This window comes from Sus scrofa, chromosome 6 (genome assembly GCF_054392235.1).
Source record: "Sus scrofa isolate SSC_HxYL_T2T_F1_AM1 chromosome 6, Sscrofa_HxYL_maternal_Yorkshire_Landrace_v2.0, whole genome shotgun sequence".
Classification (NCBI taxonomy): domain Eukaryota; kingdom Metazoa; phylum Chordata; class Mammalia; order Artiodactyla; family Suidae; genus Sus; species Sus scrofa.
In genome coordinates this window covers 46375570-46396013 of record NC_139388.1, presented here as the reverse complement: position 1 = coordinate 46396013, position 20444 = coordinate 46375570, and the positions used below count along the sequence as shown (strand labels likewise).

The 20444-nt window shown below is 40.7% G+C and overlaps 1 protein-coding gene across 33 annotated transcripts in view; it reads right to left on the bottom strand.

The window, feature by feature from the left end:
• DPY19L3 (dpy-19 like C-mannosyltransferase 3) overlaps positions 1 to 20444 on the bottom strand; it is a 79316-nt gene that overhangs the window by 42242 nt on the left and 16630 nt on the right. For 16 of the 33 annotated variants that reach the window (XR_014805996.1, XR_014805998.1, XM_084960392.1 and 13 more), the window contains exons 4-6: positions 11361 to 11451; positions 1756 to 1877; positions 1019 to 1164 (exon numbers count right to left, since the gene is read on the bottom strand). Coding sequence is in view for 26 of the 33 variants with exons in the window: in XM_021094264.2 (XP_020949923.1) it covers positions 1019 to 1164; positions 1756 to 1877; positions 11361 to 11451 (359 nt within the window). In the remaining 7 variants the exon portion in view is untranslated. Of the gene's footprint in view, positions 1 to 1018; positions 1165 to 1755; positions 1878 to 11360; positions 11469 to 20444 lie in introns of all 33 variants that reach the window. The other 17 variants (XM_084960375.1, XM_084960386.1, XM_084960390.1 and 14 more) reach the window with 2 other exon arrangements.

Here is a 20444-nt window from a genome sequence, read left to right as displayed (position 1 = left end):
GATATACATACATAATACATATATTTATAAAACCTAAATATGTTATGTATATATGCATGTGTATATAAAACTTAACCTTTTAAGCTTCAATTACCTCATCTTTACAGTGCTAATAATAATAAGAATATGTGCCCTATAGAGTTGTTAAAATAATACATATAAAGCAGGATATAAAGTGCATGGCATATATTAAGCACTCAGTAAGGTTATAATAAAAAGTAATTTATTTAGGGTTACAACATAAAATCAATACTAGAACTCACTCAAATTTTAACACTGCTACTGAATATTGGTGTTGTTTCTATAGGCTAAGCAATAATTCAATATATTTTGAATATTTTTAAAAAGTGTTATTTCATAACACTGATATTGAGAAATTAATAGATATTAATTTAATAATATAAGAGCTTCCTTGATTTGTACAGTGCTTTCTGCTTTGCTAATTATGGGCTGCATATAATCCTACAAAGGCTGGGGAAAAAAGATATTATTAAATCTTTTAAGAGATAAGATACGTGGCACAGCAAGCTGGCAACAGCACGGATGATTCTCTTGATTTACAATTCAATGTTTTGTTCCTAAGCTGTCAATATATATAAGTAGGACTCTCTACCTTACTAAATAAGACACATTCCGCTAGGTATTCCAAAGAAAAAATATTCCCATACGAATGTGGCCAAACAATTTTCTTTAAACTGGAAATGAAATAACTTCACTTTAATTTACATTTTATTTTATTGTTTGTTTGTTTTTTTAATTTTTTTATTTTTTTTGGTTACACCCACGGCATATGCAAGTTTCCAGGCCAGGGATTGAATCCGAGCTGCAGCTGTGACCTACACCAGAGCTGTGGCAATGCTGGATCCTTAGCCTACTACTGTGCCAGGCCAGGAACTAAACCCGTGCCTCCACAGTGACCCAAGACTCTGCAATCTGATTCTTAACCCACTGAGCCACAGTGGGAACTCCTCCAACTTACATTTTAGAAAGGGAGAAAGGAGTACAGACTCTAACTCACCTATTGGTGACATACCAGAAAGCTGCTAATAGTCCTGATAGCCACGTACCACTCAGGAGCCAGCTGGTTATATAAAGAGCTGTGACATAGATTGCTTGGAGTCCAAATAAGGTGTAAATATAAAAATAAACTGGCTCCAAATATTTCTGTAAAAGAGAACAATAAAAAAAAGGTCTCTTAGAGAAGGCTTACTCCTTCTCATTGCAATTTAAAAAATACGACAGTAGAAATTTAATATTCAGAAACTGGGCATTAATTTCAAGAAATAAGCCTACATCACTCCTTCCCATGTAAATGGGGTGGCAGCCTTTCTTCTCACTATCAAGAGCAGAGGAGGGAAGGGAGTCTTCAGGTCTCCGCTTCATTTTTCAGATGAGTTTTACACCTCATTGTTACCTTATTCATGTGAGATTTGCAAGTGATTTGCTAGTTTTCCAGGTTTTTTTTTTTTTTTTTTTAAATTTCAAAGACAAATGAGGAGTAATTCTGTATTTCCAAATGAAAATATGTATCAGCTTCTAGACTGCATACTTATAAGCCTGGAAGCATCTGTATGCAAAAAATACCTTATAAAAGATAAATAAAAAGCAAAATTCACAATATGTATAGGGAAAGTTAGGATACTGTTTTTATCAAGCCAGCTGAAGATAAGAAAAAACATGTGAAACGTTCAACTTAAAATGGCAGACTCTGACTTTCATCTGATATTAAATTCATTGTCACAGAATGCAACATACCTGTATGGGTAGAACTCTATATAAAATACCGAGAAAAACCTCTTGGTAAATATTCATTCGTTGAAGGAGGTTAATTGTCCTCATAGATTCGGTTTTGTTATCATATATTAAGCCATGAAAACCTAAGATTGATATTTGAAAAGTTAGGAAAAAATAATTACAATTACAATTATTTGTTCAAAACCATTCAAGGACTCTTTAGAATATGCCAGAGAATGTGCTAGGCATTGGGGATATAACAGTAAGCAAAAAACAGCCCTACCCCTAAGGAGCTTACTGTATATTAGAGGGACATGATTTACATGTTTACATAACTTTGGTGATAAAACAGAAGAGCCACATGGTTCTTCTACAGAAATGTGAACAAGAGGGTTTTATATTTCCCCACCCTGCCTTCCTGCCAATGAGACCTGTGGTACCTCCTTTGGGAGAGCATTTGAAGCCCCGCCGCCCCGCCCCCCACCACTCCCTGGGGATGGGTCTGGCCATCTGACTTGCTCTGACCAACGGCAAGTGAGCGGATGTGACACATATCACATCTGAGCAGAATCTTTAAGAGACAGTGCATGTTTCCACCAGCAATCTTGCTCTTTCTCTCAGCCGTAATAACGTGTTCTGCATAGGGGCTGGACAATAAAAGCGAGAAATGAATCTGTGGTTAAATAGAATTCCATTGCTAGATTGAGGTCATTTACTACTGCAACCAAGCTGACCAACTAACAGAAGATAGGACCAGATGGTTCACAGAAGAAAACACGCACACCGTCTTCACGCAGAAGAAAAGAGGCTCTACGTCACTCCTGCTGGAGCTGCAAATTAAAACCCACTGAGGTACCATTTCTTAGCTATCAGCTTGGGGAAAAAAATCAAGGAGTGTGACAGCATACTCTGTTGGTGAGGCTGTAAGGCCCTTTCATAAACGATGGTTGGGAATGCACAAGGGTATAATCCCTATGGAGGAGAAGTGGGCAATGCCCAGCCAAATGACATGTGCACTGACTCTCTGACAGCAGGAAGCCCACGTCTAGAAATAGGTTCCAAAGACAGACTGGCAAAAAGACAAAATGACACAGGTACAAGGTCATTCATGCAGTGCCACCTGTAAAAGCAAAAGATCAGAAACAACCCAAAAGTCCATCAATAAGAGGTATTTTGGACCTAACGGGGTTCTCTCAAATTCCTGTGTTGAAGCCCTAACCCCAGTGTGTCTGCATTTGGATAGGGCTTTTAAGGAGGTAACAAAGGTTAAGTGAGGTTGCAGGGTGGGGCCTTATTCTGATAGGACAGGTGTACTTAGAAGAAGAGGAACAAACTGACAACAGAGGGCTTGCTCTCTGTGTGCACACACACGCAGAGGAAGGCCATGTAAGGACATAGCAAGAAGGTGGCCATCTACAAAGCCAGAAAGAGGCTTTGCCAGAAACCAACTCCCACAGTACCTTGATGGTTGACTTCTGACCTCCAGAACTGAAAAAAAATAAATTTGTACTGTGTCAGCCCCTGGTCTGTTGTTAGGCAGTCCTACTAGACTAATAGAGGAGTGTTACGGCTTCGTGTTTATGGGCTCCCTAAATTCCTGTTGAAGCCCTAAGTCCCCCAATGTGATGGCATTTGAAGATGAGGCCTCTGGGAGGTAATGAGGTAGAGAAAGAGGTCATAAAAGGGGGCCCTCCTGATGGGATTAGAGCGCCTCTCAGGAGAGACAACGGAGAGCTTGCTCTCTGTCCTCCCTGGGGGGACGCGAAGAGAGCCTGCACTAGAACCACACCACGCTGGCACGTTGATCTCAGACTTCCAGCCTTCAGAACTGGGAGAGAGTAAGTTTCTGTTTTTCAAGACACCCAGTCTAAGGTAGTTTGTCACGGCAGCCTGAGCTGACAAAGACAAGAAGGCTACTTGGATCAAGTTTGGTTACCCACAAAAAGGAGAACTACGTAACTACAAATAAATAAATAAACAAAGAAGGAATATCACTACACTCTGCTGTGATCAAGATTTCAGTTACGGAGTTCTTGTCACGGCTTGGCAGAAATGACTGACTCGCATCCATGAGGACGCAGGTTTGATCCCTGGCCTCCCTCAGTGGGTTAAGGATCTGTGAGCTGTGGTGTAGGTCACAGATGCATCTCGGATCCCATGTTGCTGTGGCTGTGGCAGAGGCCAGCAGCTACAGCTCTGATTGGACCCCTAGCCTGGGAACCTCCAAATGCTGCAGGTGCGGCCCTAAAAAGACCAAGAAGAAAAAAAAAGATTTCGGTTAAGTGAAAAAAGCAAAAAAGAGAACAGTGTATAGAGTAAGCAGGGACTTTCTGTAATAAAGGGGGAAATGTGAATAAAGTATTTATTTATATTGAAAATATTACCTGTAGAGGAATAAACCAAAAACTAATAAAAATAGTTACCGAAAGGGTGAGGAAAGAAACAGGGTGGAGGGAACAGGGATCGAGGGAGACGCTCCTGAATGCTCCCTGTTTTATAGTCTTGACTTTGGAACCATGGAAACTTTAAATAAGTAAAAAAAAAAAAAAAAAAAAAAAAAAAAAAGTATAAGACTTTTTTTACAAAGAAATTCCTGAAAACCTAAAGCAAGACAAAACAAATAAACCTACTGAGTTGGTAGCTTGTTTACACAAAAAGAACTCTTTCCAGCATTCCTGGGAATAGAGGAATGTGTCTGTTAAGTCTCTAGTAGGTAATATCCTAGGACAAAAAGAATTACAAAGATAGCTTGAACTGTTTTCAGGCAATCATACTGTTAGTAGCAATATTATCACTGCTACTACCTTCAAAGTGTTATAGACAGTAGCATGAAAGAAATAAGTGATGCTGATGTCATAAGAAGCAACATTTTCAACTTAAACAAAACAAAAGGATACAAATATAAAGTCAAGAAAGTAAAAAGCTTGTTATCCTCATTTTGAATTAAATAGCTATATTTATATTTTCTCTTGGGGGGAAAAATCACATTTCCTAGCTCTGCTCATTAAAAAGGTCTGGAAACAAGGACCAACCTAGTAACAACAAGTGCCTCTAGTACCCAGTTTGTGGTCTCCAAACAGCCAAGAAAGAGAAGTGGGGCCCCATGGAGAAACAGCAATTCTAAGTCAGGGGTAGGAAATACAAAATTGGCTTGAAACACCTTTTCACCACAAAAAACAAGGACGTTTTCAAAGACTACTGGGTCATGTCAAAAAGATAGCAGCTGAGAAGTTCCCTTGTGGTGCAGTGGGTTAAGGATTCGATGTTGCCACAGCTGTGGCACAGACCACAATTATGGTGCAGGTTCAACTTCTGGGCCAGAAATTGCTATGCTGTGGATGGAGCAAAAAAAAAAAAAGAAGGAAAAGAAAAGAAACACAACAAAAAGATAGCAGCTGATCTGAAGGGCATCCCAGTGGCCAAAGGTTGGACAATTTGACATAAGAAGAATAATGCGGAGTTCCCAGTTGTGGCGCAGTGGGAACAAATTCAACTAGTAACCATGAGGATGCGGGTTCGATCCCTGGCCTCGGTGAGTGGGCTAAGAATCCAGCATTGCCCTAAGATGTGGTGTAGACTACAGACGTGGCTTGGACCCCATGTTGCTGTGGCTATGGTGTAGGTCAGCAGTTATAGTTCCAATTCAATCCCTAGCCTGGGAACTGCCATATGACTCTGGTGCAGCCCTAAAAAGCAAAAAAAAAAAAAAAAGAAGAAGAAGAATGCAAAAGATTGAAACACATCAAAGAGGTTAGTAATCCATGCATTTATGATGATATTTAAAAAGCAAAGCTTTTATGATGCTAGAGAGGTATCTCATTCTAAAACAAAGAGAGATGATCGATACTTATCCCACCTTTCTTTTAGGAACTGAAATTTTGGACTGCCACATAGTTGATGAGAAATGATTTTCTTTATTACTATTATTATTATTATTCTTTTTTGTCTTTTTGTCTTTTCTAGGGCCGCTCCCGCGGCATATGGAGGTTCCCAGGCTAGGGGTCTAATCAGAGCTGTGGCCGCCAGCCTATGCCAGAGCCACAGCAATGCCAGATCCGAGCCATGTCCATGACCTATACCACAGCTCAGGGCAACGCTGGATCCTCAACCCACTGAGTGAGGCCAGGGATAGAAGCCACATCCAAGTTCCTAGTTGGATTCGTTTCTGCTGCGCCACAATGGGAACTCCAAGAAACCATTTCTTTAGTGGAGAATTCCATCTGATAATGATGGAAGGAACTGCAGAACTAGAATATCACCATGTTATAGTCCTTATGCAACTAACAGATTTAGGTAATGATCATCAGTGGTGCTAAACCATTAGGTGAAAGGCTAATTGAGAGGCTAATGGATGGATTAGTCTTCATCCCAAAAGAGAACGGGCTTAAGTGCATCATGTACACCGTGAGGCGGAAGTATATACTACCACCTGGGAAGTACTCTTGCCAAAAAGCAGAACTGATAATCTGAGCAAATCTCTACATCTAACTGACAATTAAGAAGGAGTTCAGGCAGCAGAGAAAACACTGAATGGCACCACTGGGGCTCCAGCAAAATCCAGAAAGTGGAAAGCTCTCAGACAAAGCAGTCAGTGTTTTCAACAAAGAATTACAAGGAAAAAAGATGGAAAGAAATCCACAGATTAAAAGAAACAAAGAGACACAGCAAATAACTACAATGTATGAGCTTTATTGGATCTCAAGAACTACATTAAAAATCTATAAGACAATCAGGAAAATAAGAATACCAAGTGGATATGTGACATTAAGTAATATTTTTTCTTTCTTCATTTTTGGCTGCCCCACAGTGTAGGGAGCTTCCGGGCAAGGGATCAGATCTGAGCTGCAGTCTTGACCTAAGCTGAAGCTGCAATGCCTGGCTGGGGATCCAGCCCTCATCCCAATGCTCCCAAGACACTGCCAATCCCACTGTGCCACAATGGGAGTTCCATTAAGTGCTTTTCTTTCTTTCTTTTCTTTTCTTTTTCTTTCTTTCTTTTTTTTTTGGTCTTTTTGTCTTTTTAGGGCCACACCCGCGGCATATGGAGGTTCCCAGGCTAGGGGTCCAATCAGAGCTGTAGCCGCCAGCCTACACCAGAGCCACAGCAACATGGGATCCAAGCCACATCTGTGACCTACACCACAGTTCACGGCAACGCAGGATCCTTAACCCACTGAGTGAGGCCAGGGAATCGAACCCACATCCTCATGGATGCTAGTTGGGATCTAAGCCACGACAGGAACTCCATTAAGTAATTTCTTAATTGTGATCAGGATAACACGGTTATGTTTATAAAAGGGAGTTGCCATACTTTACAGAAATATACTGATATATTTAGAGGTGAAGCAATATGATGTCTTGGAGTTATCTGAAAATAAAATAATCCCAGTTAAGGATAGGGGCAAAGAGGAAACAAGATTGGTCATGAGTTGGTAACCTTGTAGTTGGGTGGTATGTAAGTGTTAATCCATTAGAGGATCCACTCTACCTTTTTATATATTTGAAACTTTTAAAAAGAATAACCTTAACAAAGGACTTAAATAAACTGAAACCAATCAAGCACGAGTTTAGTGATACTTAGAAAGAACATACTCATTATTCACCTTGAAAGCAGAGTTTCTCAATTTCAACACCATTGATATTTTGACATTCTGATCCCGATAATTCTCTGGGGGTGGGGGGGGGGGTACTGCCCGGAGCACGCAAGACATTTGGCAGCATCTCTGCCCTCATTAAATTCCAATAGCACACTCCCACACACCTGCCACCAAGCTGTGACAGTCAAAACTCTCTGGACATTCCAGGGGATATAACTGCTTTAAGCGGTTCTTAAAGCAGTAAGAACCACTGCTTTAGTGAATGCTAGAGAAACCACTCATAATTTTGAGAGCTGGTAAAAAACAGTGGATTCTCATTATTCACCATAGGTATGTTCTGTAAAATTGCCGTGAAAATTGTACTAGCAATACTGAACTAGGGTAAAGTTCCTACAAGCCTTAGGTCATGCATTTTTATCAGCTGATCAACACATGAACTTAATTAATGAGTTTTGTTGACTCATTAACATTTAACTCTTGGCCAACTCATGCCTGAACAAAACTTCTCTCTGTATGCCTTCGCCATGGCCTTCGTGCACTTAGGAAGACTAGGCAGAACTTCAGCACTATGTTTGGGGGCCACTTTAAACAGCAAAATCAGAGTTCCCATTGTGGCTCAGCGGAAATGAACCCGACTAGTATCCATGAGGATGTGGTTTTGATACCTGGCCTTGCTCAGTGGGTTTAAGGATCCAGCATTGCCGTGAGCTGTGGTGTAGCTCGCAAACACGGCTTGGATCTGGAGTTGCTGTGGCTGTGGCATAAGCCAGCAGCAGCAGCTCCAATTCGACCCTTAGTCCAGGAAATTCCATATGCCAACCTGCGATATTAAAAAAAAAAAAAAAAAAAAAAAAAGGCAAAAGCACAAATATGCAAAAAAACCCATGGAACTAGAAACTATCACTATTTGTAGATGACATGATACTATACCTAGAGAATCCTAAAGACTCTACCAGAAAACTGTTAGAGCTCATCCATGAATTTGGCAAAGTCTCAGGATACAAATTTAATACACAGAAATCAACAGCATTTCTATACACTAACAATGAAAGATCAGAAAGAGAAATTAGGGAAGCAATCCCATTTACCACCATATCCAAAAGAATAAAATACCTAGGAGTAAACCTACCTAAAGAGACAAAAGACTTGTACTCTGAAAACTATAAGACACTGATGAAAGAAATCAAAGATGACACAAATAGAGGGAAAGACATACCCCATGCTCTTGGATTGGAAGAGTTAAGATTATCAAAATGACTGTACTACCCAAGGCAATCCCTATCAAATTACCAAAGACATTTTTCACAGAACTCGAACAAAATATTTTAAAGTTTGTTTGCAAGCACAAAAGACCCAGAATAGCCAAAAACATCCTGAAAAAGAAAAATGGAGCTGGAGGAATCAGGCCCCCGGACTTCTGACTATACTACAAAGCAACAATCATCAAAAACGTATGGCACTGGCACAAAGACAGAAATAGAGATCAGTGGAACAGGACAGAAAGCCCAGAATTGAACCCATGCACCTACAGCCAACTCATCTATGACAAAGGATGCAAGAATATACAATGGAGAAAGGACAGCTTGTTCAATAAGTGGTGCTGGAAAACTGGACAGCCACATGGAAAAGAATGAAATTAGATCACTCCCTGACACCATACACAAAAATAGACTCCAAATGGATTAAAGACCTAGATATAAGACCAGACACTATAAAACTCTCAGAGGAAAACATAGGCCAAACACTCTCTGACGTAAACCACAGTAACATCTTCTCAGATCCACCTCTTAGAGTCATGACAGTAAAAACAAAAATAGACAAATGGGACCTAATCAAACTCAAAAGTTTCTGCACAGCAAAGGAAACCCTAAACAAAACGAAAAGACAACTCACAGAGCAGGAGATAATCTTTACAAATGAATCAACTGACAAGGGACTCATCTCCAAAATTTATAAACACCTCCTGCAGCTCCATACCAAAAAAACAACCCCATCAAAAAAGGGGCAGAAGACCTAAACAGACAGTTCTCCAAAGAAGACATACAGATGGCCAAAAAACACATGAAAAGATGTTCAACATCACTCATTCTTAGAGAACTGCAGATCAAAACCCACTATGAGGTACCACCTTACACCAGCCAGAAGGGCCATCATCCAAAAGTCTACAAACAAGAAGTAAGTGCTGGAGAGGGTGTGGAGAAAAAGGAACCCTATTACATACACTGTTGGTGGGATTGTAAATTGGTGCAACCACTGTGGAACGCAGTATGGAGATGCCTCAGAAAATTAAACATAGAACTACCATTTGATCCCACCCCTGGGCATCTATCCAGAGAAAACCATGACCCGAAAAGACACATGTACTCTGATGTTCATTGCAGCACTCTTTTCAATAGCCAAGACATGGAAACAACCTAAATGTCCATTGACAGAGGAGTGGATCAAGAAAATGTGGTACATATACACAATGGAATATTACTCAGCCATTAAAAGGAACGAAACATCAGCATTTTTAACAACATGGATGGACCTAGAAATTATCATGCTGAGTGAAGTCAGCCATACAATGAGACATCAACATCAAATGCTTTCACTGACATGTGGAATCTGAAAAAAGGACAGACTGAACTTCTTTGCAGAATAGATGCTGACTCACAGACACTGAAAAACTTATGGTCTCCAGAGGAGACAGTTTGGGAGGTGGGGAGATGTGCTTGGGTTGTGGGATGGAAATCCTGTGAAATTGGATTATGATGATCATTATACAACTACAGATGTGATAAATTCACTGAGTAATAAATAAATAATACACATCTGGAAAAAAACAAAACAAAACCTGGAACTAGACAGACTGTGAAAAGGACTCTGTAGTCTGAGAGCTGACACAAGATGGCATTAGCTGTTCAAACTCAGCTGGGAACATACATGTCTGGCAACTGAAAATTTCCCCTGCTCTGCACATGCCTGGGAATGACTGTGAAAGTCCCATAAAGACTGATTCTGAAGTTACAACTAAGTTTCAGTGAGTAGGTGGAGTTGCAAATATGGAATCCATGAATAACAAGGATCAACTGTATGGAGAAAAAGAATCAATACTTATCCTTCCTGTTTTAATAAACTGTACCTCAGGTTAATCAAATAGCTGATGATAAAAAGCTTTTCCATCTAACAGAGTTCCAGCTAATTAATATAGGACAAATGAGAGTCACTTTTGTAACTCTACTGAAATGAGGATATGAGAAATAATCATCAATGGCTGCTAAAACCCTTTAAGTGAAGGGTTGGTGGATAATTAACCTTATTATTATTATTATTATTATGTGTGAAGGCAACTATCTACACAGAAACCAAATGATGAACTTTTATGGCACAAAAAGAAAGGCAACCAAAATTTCATGTCTCCTATTGTGATAAAATTAGAACATCACCCATGAAGAATTCTTGCCAAAAATATGCCTGAACCCAAACACAGCCTAGAAAAGGGCAATTCTCTGTTGTGTGCACCCAGGTTAAGCATGTCGAGCATATGTTAAGTGGGAGATGATCCCTGTGGCGGTTTCCATTAGGTGGAGTAAAAGTAAAGAGAATGAGGTCCAAACCACTTAGGAAGCATGGAAATGTGGGAAAATGATCATGGCAAAATCAAGGCCTGAGTGGGGGCCCTGGGAACAAAAAGGACAACTGCCACTCTCATCTGTATTACCAAAATGCCTCCTGCTTTTAGACAATACTCCTTTCACCTACAAAGAGCTCTTTCAAAATGATCATGAAAAAGAAATCAACAGTACAACCAGCATACAGATAATTTAGGATGGAGTAGAGCTGAGAAGCAAGGAGACAAGAATTACATAAAACATTATGTAACTTCTGCCGGGGCAAAACATTTCCACGGATTGATTATGTCGCCAAGGAGAAATCTACACAAGTTCTATAAAAGCATTTAAAATATCTTAGTGCAAAAGTTATGTTTTGGCTGAAATACTGAAAAGAATGAAGTAGGCCCCAAATAAAACTATTAGTTGTAATTACCTTGCATGAGAGTTGGAGCCTGCAACATCTGCTTGTAGTAGGAGTAATACAGTCCACATTCTGTTCTGAATGAGATTTCTCGCTCCACTTCCTGAAACAAAGTTAGGTCTACTGGGTTTACATGACCTAGATTTGTTTAAACAGCTATTGTGGAAACAGGATACAGAACTACAACTTAAACAGAAAAAAAGAGAAACTCCAAAAATATAGCCTTAAAGAATCATGGCAAATAAAAACAATAGAAGGCTGATCATTATGGATGCTGGGTGTATATCATGGGGATTTATTTTACTATTCTATGTTTGCGGATGTTTAAAATTTTCTATAACAAATCGTTTTTCTAAAATGGAGACAACTAGCTCCATTTAAGTTGATGCTTCAGTTAACATTTTTCTTTTATCCCCTTCAAGTTAAAACCTTAAAAAAATTACCACAATTCTTATGTAATAAGATACAAAAGAGCAACGAGTATTAAAAAAAATAACTCTCAAATAAAAAGAACTATAATTGCACTAGACACCTGCCTAAAAGCTAACATTATATATGATTAATAATTCTCCTTTTATTCTAAGAGCACAAGTATTCTTAGCAAAATGGGACACACCTTCCACACGAGCATGTTACTTTGACAAGTGGAAACTTGGTGGGAAGATGTTCATATAGGAAAACGGAAACAGGGAATATTAAACTGCTTTCACATACTCATGTTTATAAGAACTGAAAACTAAAGGAAGTTATTAGTCAATTCGGCTATAAAATGCTTTTATGAAATCTAAAATTTAAATCCAGTAAGATAGAATATAGAGACAACTGGTAATGAGCATGAGGAAGACTTTCCGGAATATCCCTATTAATACTCTTAGGTCCTATATATTATGTGTACGTGTGTATCTATATCTATATATAGATATAGATATACACGTATATAACAGTTTAATGAACATAAAATTATAACCTATGTCATTATAGATTCTTTTAGATCAGTGTTCAAAAAACCATGTTCTAAAACTCACAACACATTGTCTAAAATGTACTGACATCTAAGTTTTTTCCTATTATAGCAGATCCATATCCACGAACCCAACTAATTTTACTGGAGGGAGATGGTAAACATTGAACATCTTACTTTCTAGCAGATAATAAACTTCCTTTAGCATTTCTTTTTTTGTTGTTTTTAGGGCTACAGGTTCGGCATATGCAAGTTCCCAGGCTAGGGGTCAAATTGGAGCTATAGCTGCAGGCCTACACTACAGCTCGGGGCAACACCAGATCCCTAGCCCAATGAGCAAGGTCAGGGATCAAACCCGCATCGTCGTGGATACTAGTCAGGTTCGTTACTGCTGAGCCACAATGGGAACTATATTTTTAGCACATCTTTGTTTTCCCCTTCCTCCAAATATTTTTCAAATAGTAATAAACATTTCATTAAAAGAACCACTCATGGGAGTTCTCTTGTGGTGCAGCAGGTTAAGGATCCTGTGTTGTCCATGCAGCAGCTCGGGTTCGATCCCTCCCCTGGCCCGGGAACTTCCATATGCAGCAGGCATGACTGGAAAAAAAAAAAGACCCACTCATGCTGTTTATCTTCAGTCGTCGGAATGATTTTAATATATTTCCTTCTACTCTTTAGATACTTAAAGAAATATTTCTCAGACAATTTAAAAAAATACTATAAATCAATTCATGACTACAGCACTGAAGAAATACTCAATTCAGAGTATAAACATCCACGTATTGACCTTGAAAAAAACTATTATGTTTCATCATTAAATCTTCTTTAAAAAAGCAGGAAGAGGGATAGAGTAGCGAACCTTCTTATATAATGAGCTTCCACTCAGAAAATAAATTTATCCTTGGGAAATCAAACATAAAAAAAAGGCCCATCGAATTCTGAAATTTAATTTCATTAACACACTTGCTTTATAAAAAGGCCAATAGAAAATGACGTAGCTCTTTTAGCTTTTACATTTGCTACTGATTTGTGTTGTAACTTTCATAGCAGTAAAGACAACGCTTCTCATCAGCTATCTTAATCCATTCACCTTTATTTTACACTCTGGGAAAACTGCTCTATTGGTTGTGATAACATAAAACTAAATTGGTATCCCCTGTTTCTAGAATGTTCAACCTCCTTGGTCAAGTAACCACAGAAACCATATGACGTTAACTAAGCAAACATTAGCTTTGTCCACCCAAACAAGAAAAAAAAAATGACATTTAATTACATTCCTTTCCTTCTGTCCCGCTGCCTTAAAGTGTTCAAAGTATGGCTGCCTTTGACTAAATATTTTAACATCAAACTCACATGCCCAAACCAAAGTGGAGAACTCAGGCACTCACTCACATGGTGGGGGCTGCCTATTCAACACAGTTCTAAGAATGAAAGCCAAGACTGACTTCATAAAGATGGGGGGAAAGAAAAAAAAAACACTGCTCAAAGTACTAAAAGCAGAAAGCTACTTGTGTGCCCCATCTCTCTCTCCTTAACCCAGGAGATGTGTAAAGAACAGAGGGGATCCTGTTTAATAAAAATGCATTTCAACATGATTAATTGGTAATCCTGGCACCAGCTGTAGAGAACCAAATGCTATACTTTATTAGACAGACACTTGCAAGTTTTACATCTGCTTCATGCTAAGAGAACATCTGCTTGACTCATTCAAACACTTTTCCAGTTTTACAGCAATTTATACTTTGCCTGGTGGATTGTGCCAATGAAAATGTGCACCAATAGAAGTTACCCTCTAAAGAATGCAAAATGAACAAATACTCCGGTATTTTAATTTGCATAGGTCCCATAGGAAAAGCAATGTTGAGAATGGGAACATGGTCTCTGAAAGTGACAGAAAAAGAGGGGAAAGACAGAAGAATTATATTTTTAAGGAACCGTACAGCTAAAACCATTTAAGCAGTAGTTTAGATAGTAATTTAACAAAAGTACTAAAAAGAAATAAGCATCAAGAAAAAAAAAAAAAATGACAGCTCACAATTAATGATTCCCATCGCCTGGCAACACACACAAAAATAATAAGCCCTTTTAGACAAATGACACCAAATTTGCAAAAGAACCGTATCATTAGTTTTAAAAAAATTAGTAAGTATTTATGTAAATAACTTGCTTATAAAAGCTGCTCCCCCAATAAGTAGGCTGCTGGTAGTGGGGACGCCACTGCAAAGATGAACATTAAAGATAGCATTAATATTAGAGATTACAGGAGTTCCCGTCGTGGCGCAGTGGTTAATGAATCCAACTAGGAACCATGAGGTTGCGGGTTCGGTCCCTGCCCTTGCTCAGTGGGTTAACAATCTGGTGTTGGTCGCAGACGTGGCTCGGATCCAGCGTTGCTGGGGCTCTGGTGTAGGCTGGTGGCTACAGCTCTGATTAGACCCCTAGCCTGGGAACCTCCATATGCCACGGGAGCGGCCCAAGAAATGGCAAAAAGACAAAAAAAAAAAAAAAAAAAAAGGTAAAGATTACATTAAAGACAAATGTTATCTTTCTGACTTAGGTTAACAAGTCATCTCACCAAGAAGCAGGAGCTTGTAATAGGACAGCTGTTCTTAAAGTTCTATACAGGGAATCATGCCCTCAGCAAACACATTTAAGGCACATACACGGTTTATTGTCTGGTTAAATGTCCATCTGTTAGGATGGAATGATTCTTGCCCCAGAGTTGATTAAAGCCGTGTCTGAGACTAGGTTGGACTATTGTTTGAAGTGACAGCACGAGGCTCACGGTAAGCACTCACTAGTCATGGTTCTAACAGTAACCACTGGGTGGATTAACCCTATTCCTTCCAGAGACTCCTTGCTTTGCAGGAGCAGTCAGTGGGAAGATGTGCAAGCTCTATGATAACAAAGAAGAGACAATGCTACCATGAGGGAAAAAAGACAAAAACAACTGAGTGACTTCAGTACTTTTAGCCAAATGAGGATTACCTTTTGTTAACACTGAACATTTATTTGCTGGGGAAACGAAAAGGTGTCAAGAATTCAGTCCTAGATCCCAAGGAGTTTCAGTTTCAATGAGAAAGAATAATGCATTTTTTTAAAAAGGAAAATTGACTATTCAAGGATAAACAGGTAGCAATTAGGAGTGAATAGCCTTTTCCCTGAACTACAGCCTCCCCACTGGATTGTGTGCTAATTGGTCTCTTCCTTCTCCAAACTATCTTTCTCATCCATCCAGCTAGCCAGCCATTTGTTCATTCAATAAAATGTACCCGACCACCAAATGACAAGCATTCTTTTGCTGGGAGATTCAGTGGAGAACCAAAGAGACAAATCTCTGCATGGAATTTATGATCTACAGCAAAAGAAAACAAATACACAAGTGAAATATAAAAAGGAAAGAAGAGAAGAGGGATAGGGAGGGAAGGGGGGTGGTGTGCTCTGGGAGGTGGGCAGGGAAGCGGTGGTGACACCAACCACAGACCGGAAGAGGTGAGACAGTGAGGGGAGCACCTGTCCATAAGACACAACGGCCCACATACACCCTAGAGAACAGCAAGGATGGCAGTGTGGTTTGACAGGAGGGAACAAAGAAGGGGCAGAAATGGCAGAGAGGCTATAGGGGCAGATGCAGGGGGCGTACGTAACGTGGGGTTAGCGGAGTCCTGGGGCACAAGGATGCTGGGCTTGTACTCGGAACCAGAAGGTGTAAGTTCAGGGAGGTGGGGAGGTCAGGAGTTTGGTTTTAGACGTGGCTGAGTTTGAAAGAGAAGAGTTTTGAAGACACACACTGCCATACATTTGAAAGAAGAGCACTGGCTGCGGGGTGGAGAACAGACTCCAGGGCGCAGGGGCAAAGCCAGGAAACCAGGAAGGGGGCAGGCGGCTGAAGCGATCTGGACAGAGCAGGCGGAAGCTGCGAGAGGCCATCGGATGCTAGACACTGCCTGAAGAAAATGGATGGGACTTCCTCAAGGATTTAATGTGGATTTGGACAGAACAGAAATCCTGAGCCTCTGAAGGATGAAGATGCAATTGACAGAGAGGGGGACTGAAGGAGAAACATCTGAAGGCAGGAAAGGTCAGGTGTTTGAGTTTGAACCTGTTAAGTCTGAAATGCCCAGCAACATCCAAACGCAGCTGGTTTAGTAGTGCATCTACTCGATATGAGTTCAGGCAGGGGGGTCTGAGCAGGGGAGAGATGGTGTTTAAAGCTACAGACAGACTGTTCTTGGAAGTGAGGGTGGACAGAAAAACACAGGAGCTAATTCTTGGGGTTCTCTGCCAATAAGAGGTCACTCTGGAGGCTGAGGAGTGGCCTGTAAAGGAGCCAAAGGATCCACTGGAAAGGCAGGAAGAAACCCAGGAGAGCGTGTGTACTGGAGCCAAGAACAAAGGCTAATAGGGCGAGTAAAATGAGGACTGAGAAGTGACCACTAAATTTAGTAACTTGAGGGTCATCTGTGACTTTAACCCAAACTTTTTAGGAGCTGTGCCATGGGGGAAGCCTAGCTGGAGTCAGTGAGAGAGAGGGAGGGAGAAAGAGAGGGAGGGGAAAAGAGAGAGAGAGAAAGAGAGAATGTGAAGAGAGGAACAGAGACTACCGGCAGACAAATTTTGGGGGGAATTTTGGTGTTAAGGTGAGCAGAAAATGGGACAGCAGCTGCAAGACAAGGTGGGGACAGAGTAGACCTTTCCCCGAGGATGGGAAAAAGAGCAAGAGAGAGAATTACTGCTAGAGCGATGTGGTCCAGCAGAAGAAGGGGGGTAGGTTCTCACACCCACATAAGAAGTTGGCAGGTACATGCGCAGCTTCAGGAAGATACACCTGGAGGCAGGAGAAAGGTCTCTTTAGCTTGCTTCTATCTTCTCAGCTGAAGGAGCTCAGAATATGCTATCCCAGGAGTTCCCATTGTGGCTCACTGGGTTAAGAACCCGACTAATATCCAAGAGGATTCGGCTTTGAGCCCTGGCCTCGCTCAGTGGGCCAAGGATCCAGGTGGCCGTGAGCTGTGGTGTAGGCCGGCAGCTGCAGCTGGGGTTCGCCCGTAGCCTGAGAATTTCCATATGCCGTGAGTGAGCTCCTCCCCGCCTCCCCCTGGCCATATGGCCCTTGGCATATGGAGTATTTTAAGCTGAAGGAATTGGAGGGATGGCAGATACAGGAAGGACTCGGACCTCCACCTTCTCCCCTGAAGGTGGGAGATCTTGTGAGAGGTGCCCTTCCTACACCCAGAGGAAAAGAAGCTCCGGGTCTCTGAAGATGGAAGATGCCGAGAGGGATCTGAACGAACCGACCTGGCCTGGCACCCGGTCGCGTTTCCCCAGGACCTCCGATTCATCAAATCTGTTATTCAAATGCTCAGGTTTAATGATTTCTTCCGGTCTCCATTTCATTATGAAGCTTCTTACGTCCTATAAAACTTGTATGCAGGAGTTCCCGTCGTGGCGCAGTGGTTAACGAATCCGACTAGGAACCATGAGGTTGCGGCTTCGGTCCCTGCCCTTGCTCAGTGGGTTAACGATCTGGCGTTGCCGTGAGCTGTGGTGTAGGTTGCAGACGCGCCTCGGATCCTACGTTGCTGTGGCTCTGGCATAGGCCGGTGGCTACAGCTCCGATTCAACCCCTAGCCTGGGAACCTCCATATGCCGCGGGAGCGGCCCAAGAAATAGCAACAACAACAACAAAAAAGACAAAAGACAAAAGACAAAAAAAAAAAAAAAAAAAAACTTGTATGAAATAACTCTATGCTTTTCTCATGTTACTCTGTCTTTTGTCAGTTCAATGTACAGGACTCCACCCAGGGAACCTAGGAGGACAGAAGGAAAAAGAATTTTTTCCTTCCCTACACGGTGAAACATAAGCATTGTCACCAGCCCGACAGTGAAGACGGGGGAAGGTCTGGGGAAGAAGAGGAGGGAAGCAAAGGTTAAAACAGTCACAAGGAGAGCTGTGGAGAAACCAAGTGTTACAGGCTTGTCAGGCAGTGCCTGCTAAAAGGGTACATCTCAAGTCTTCCTTCCTTATTAACTTCAATTTGACAAATTTAAAAATAAATCTTGGTTTCTGTATACTTAATTTTTTATTTAAACCCTGCTACGTCCTGAACTGTCCTATTGCTTGTAGTAATTTTTCAGATTCTCTTGGGGTTTCCAGGTATATAATTACATCGTCTGCAAATAATTTTACCACTGCTTTTCCAATTTCTATACCTTTTCCCTCTTGTCATGCTTATGCTGCTGGTACCTCTAAAACGATGCTAAATAATGGGAGTAGTAATGGATGAGCTTTGGCTTGGGATATGCTCTTAATGCTGTGCTGCCTCCAGCCACATGTACCGACCTAATTTAATTACAACCAAAAATTCAGTTCCTCAGTTCCGGAGCATATCTGGATTATGGCTAAGGTATTACCACAGCACCGATAAAGAACTTTCATCCAATGGAAAGGTCTATTGAATACCATCATTCTAGTGTTTCCCTAATGGGTGAGGTCTTAGAATTTGGTTTTTAGAGGTATGCATGCCCTATATATATAGTCTTTTTAGGCCCGCACCCGTGGCATATGGAGGTTCCCAGGGTAGGGATTGAATCAGAGCTACAGCTGCCAGCCAGCCACAGCCACAGCAACGTGGCATCCGAGCCACATCTGCGACCTCCACCACAGCTCACGGCAACGCCAGATCCTTAACCCACTGAGCGAGGCCAGGGATCAAACCTGCATCCTCATGGATGCCAGTCAGATTTGTTTCTGCTGAGCCATGACAGGAAATCCCAAAGGCTTGTGTGGCTATTTTTTTTTTTTTATCATTTTACCTACCCCATTTTAGCATTCTTTAATTTTCACTCTTCTAATAACCATTTATTTACTGTTTTCCTACTTTTTAGTTAATCAATTTCTTTTACCTTTATCCCTCCTTCTGCTGTGAGATTTCCTAAGCGGAATAATTAGGAAATTATTTTTTCTACAAATTCTCTTCTGAGTACTCTTTTAGCTCTATTCCATAACCCTGAAATATAGTTTTCATCATTTTCTAGATTTCATTTATAATTTCTTTTTTCTTTTTGTTTTTTCCAGGGCCCCACCTGTGGCATGTGGAGATTCCCGGGATAGGGGTCTAAACCGAGCTGTTGCTGCTGGCCTAAGCCAGAGCCACAGCAACTCGGGATCCGAGCCTCAACTGCAACCTACACTACAACTCATGGCAATGCCAGATCCAAAACCCACTGAGCGAAGCCAGGGATCGAACCCCCAACCTCATGGCTCCTAGTCAGACTCGTTAACCACTGAGCCATGAAAGAAACTCCGAGATTTCATTTATAGTTTCTATAAATTCAGTTTTAATTACCTGTGGCACAAGTTTTTTAAATATTTAAAATATTCCAGGTTGACTTTTCTTTTTAATTAGCCATCTCCAATGTTTATTTGCATGAGGAAATTAACAAGAGAGTCTGTGACCTTAATGCCCAGAGTCAGCATTATGCGCTATCGCATTGTGATTAGAGAATATTGGCCATATAATTTCTCTATTTTTGGACCTGAGATTTTCCTCATGGCTTAACTTATCAATGTTTTGGGGAATGTTCTGTGGAAACTTGAGCTGAATATATTTTCTCTCTTTAGATACAGATTAGATCTATCATACTCAATATTTTCACTAGGTCTCCTTTTTTTTTTTTTTTCTTTTTCGCTGAAGCATGCAGTGACCTGATGTACAATTTCAGTTCCCAGACCAGGAATGGAACCCAGGCCACAATGGTGAAAGTGCTGAATTCTAACCACTAGGCCACCAGGCAACTCCCTCACTCGGTTTTCTGTATCTTATTTTTATCCATTTGCTTTTTCATGAACTGTGAAATAATGAAAATGCCTCAACTCTAATGTATTTCTATCCTTCTTGTATTTCCTGTGGGTTTTGCTTTGTATATAATTATCTGATGAATGGACAGTCGTACTTGTGGTTTTTGCATCTTTATCATTGAAATCTTGCTTCTTTGCCTCATTTAACACTTTCTGAGACTTTCTTTCCCCTTTTTGCATTTATTTAGGAAATCCTTATGCACATCTTTGGTCTAATTCTTCTAAATAACTCTGTTCTGGGACGATCTTAGGCCTTTACCATGTTATGTGG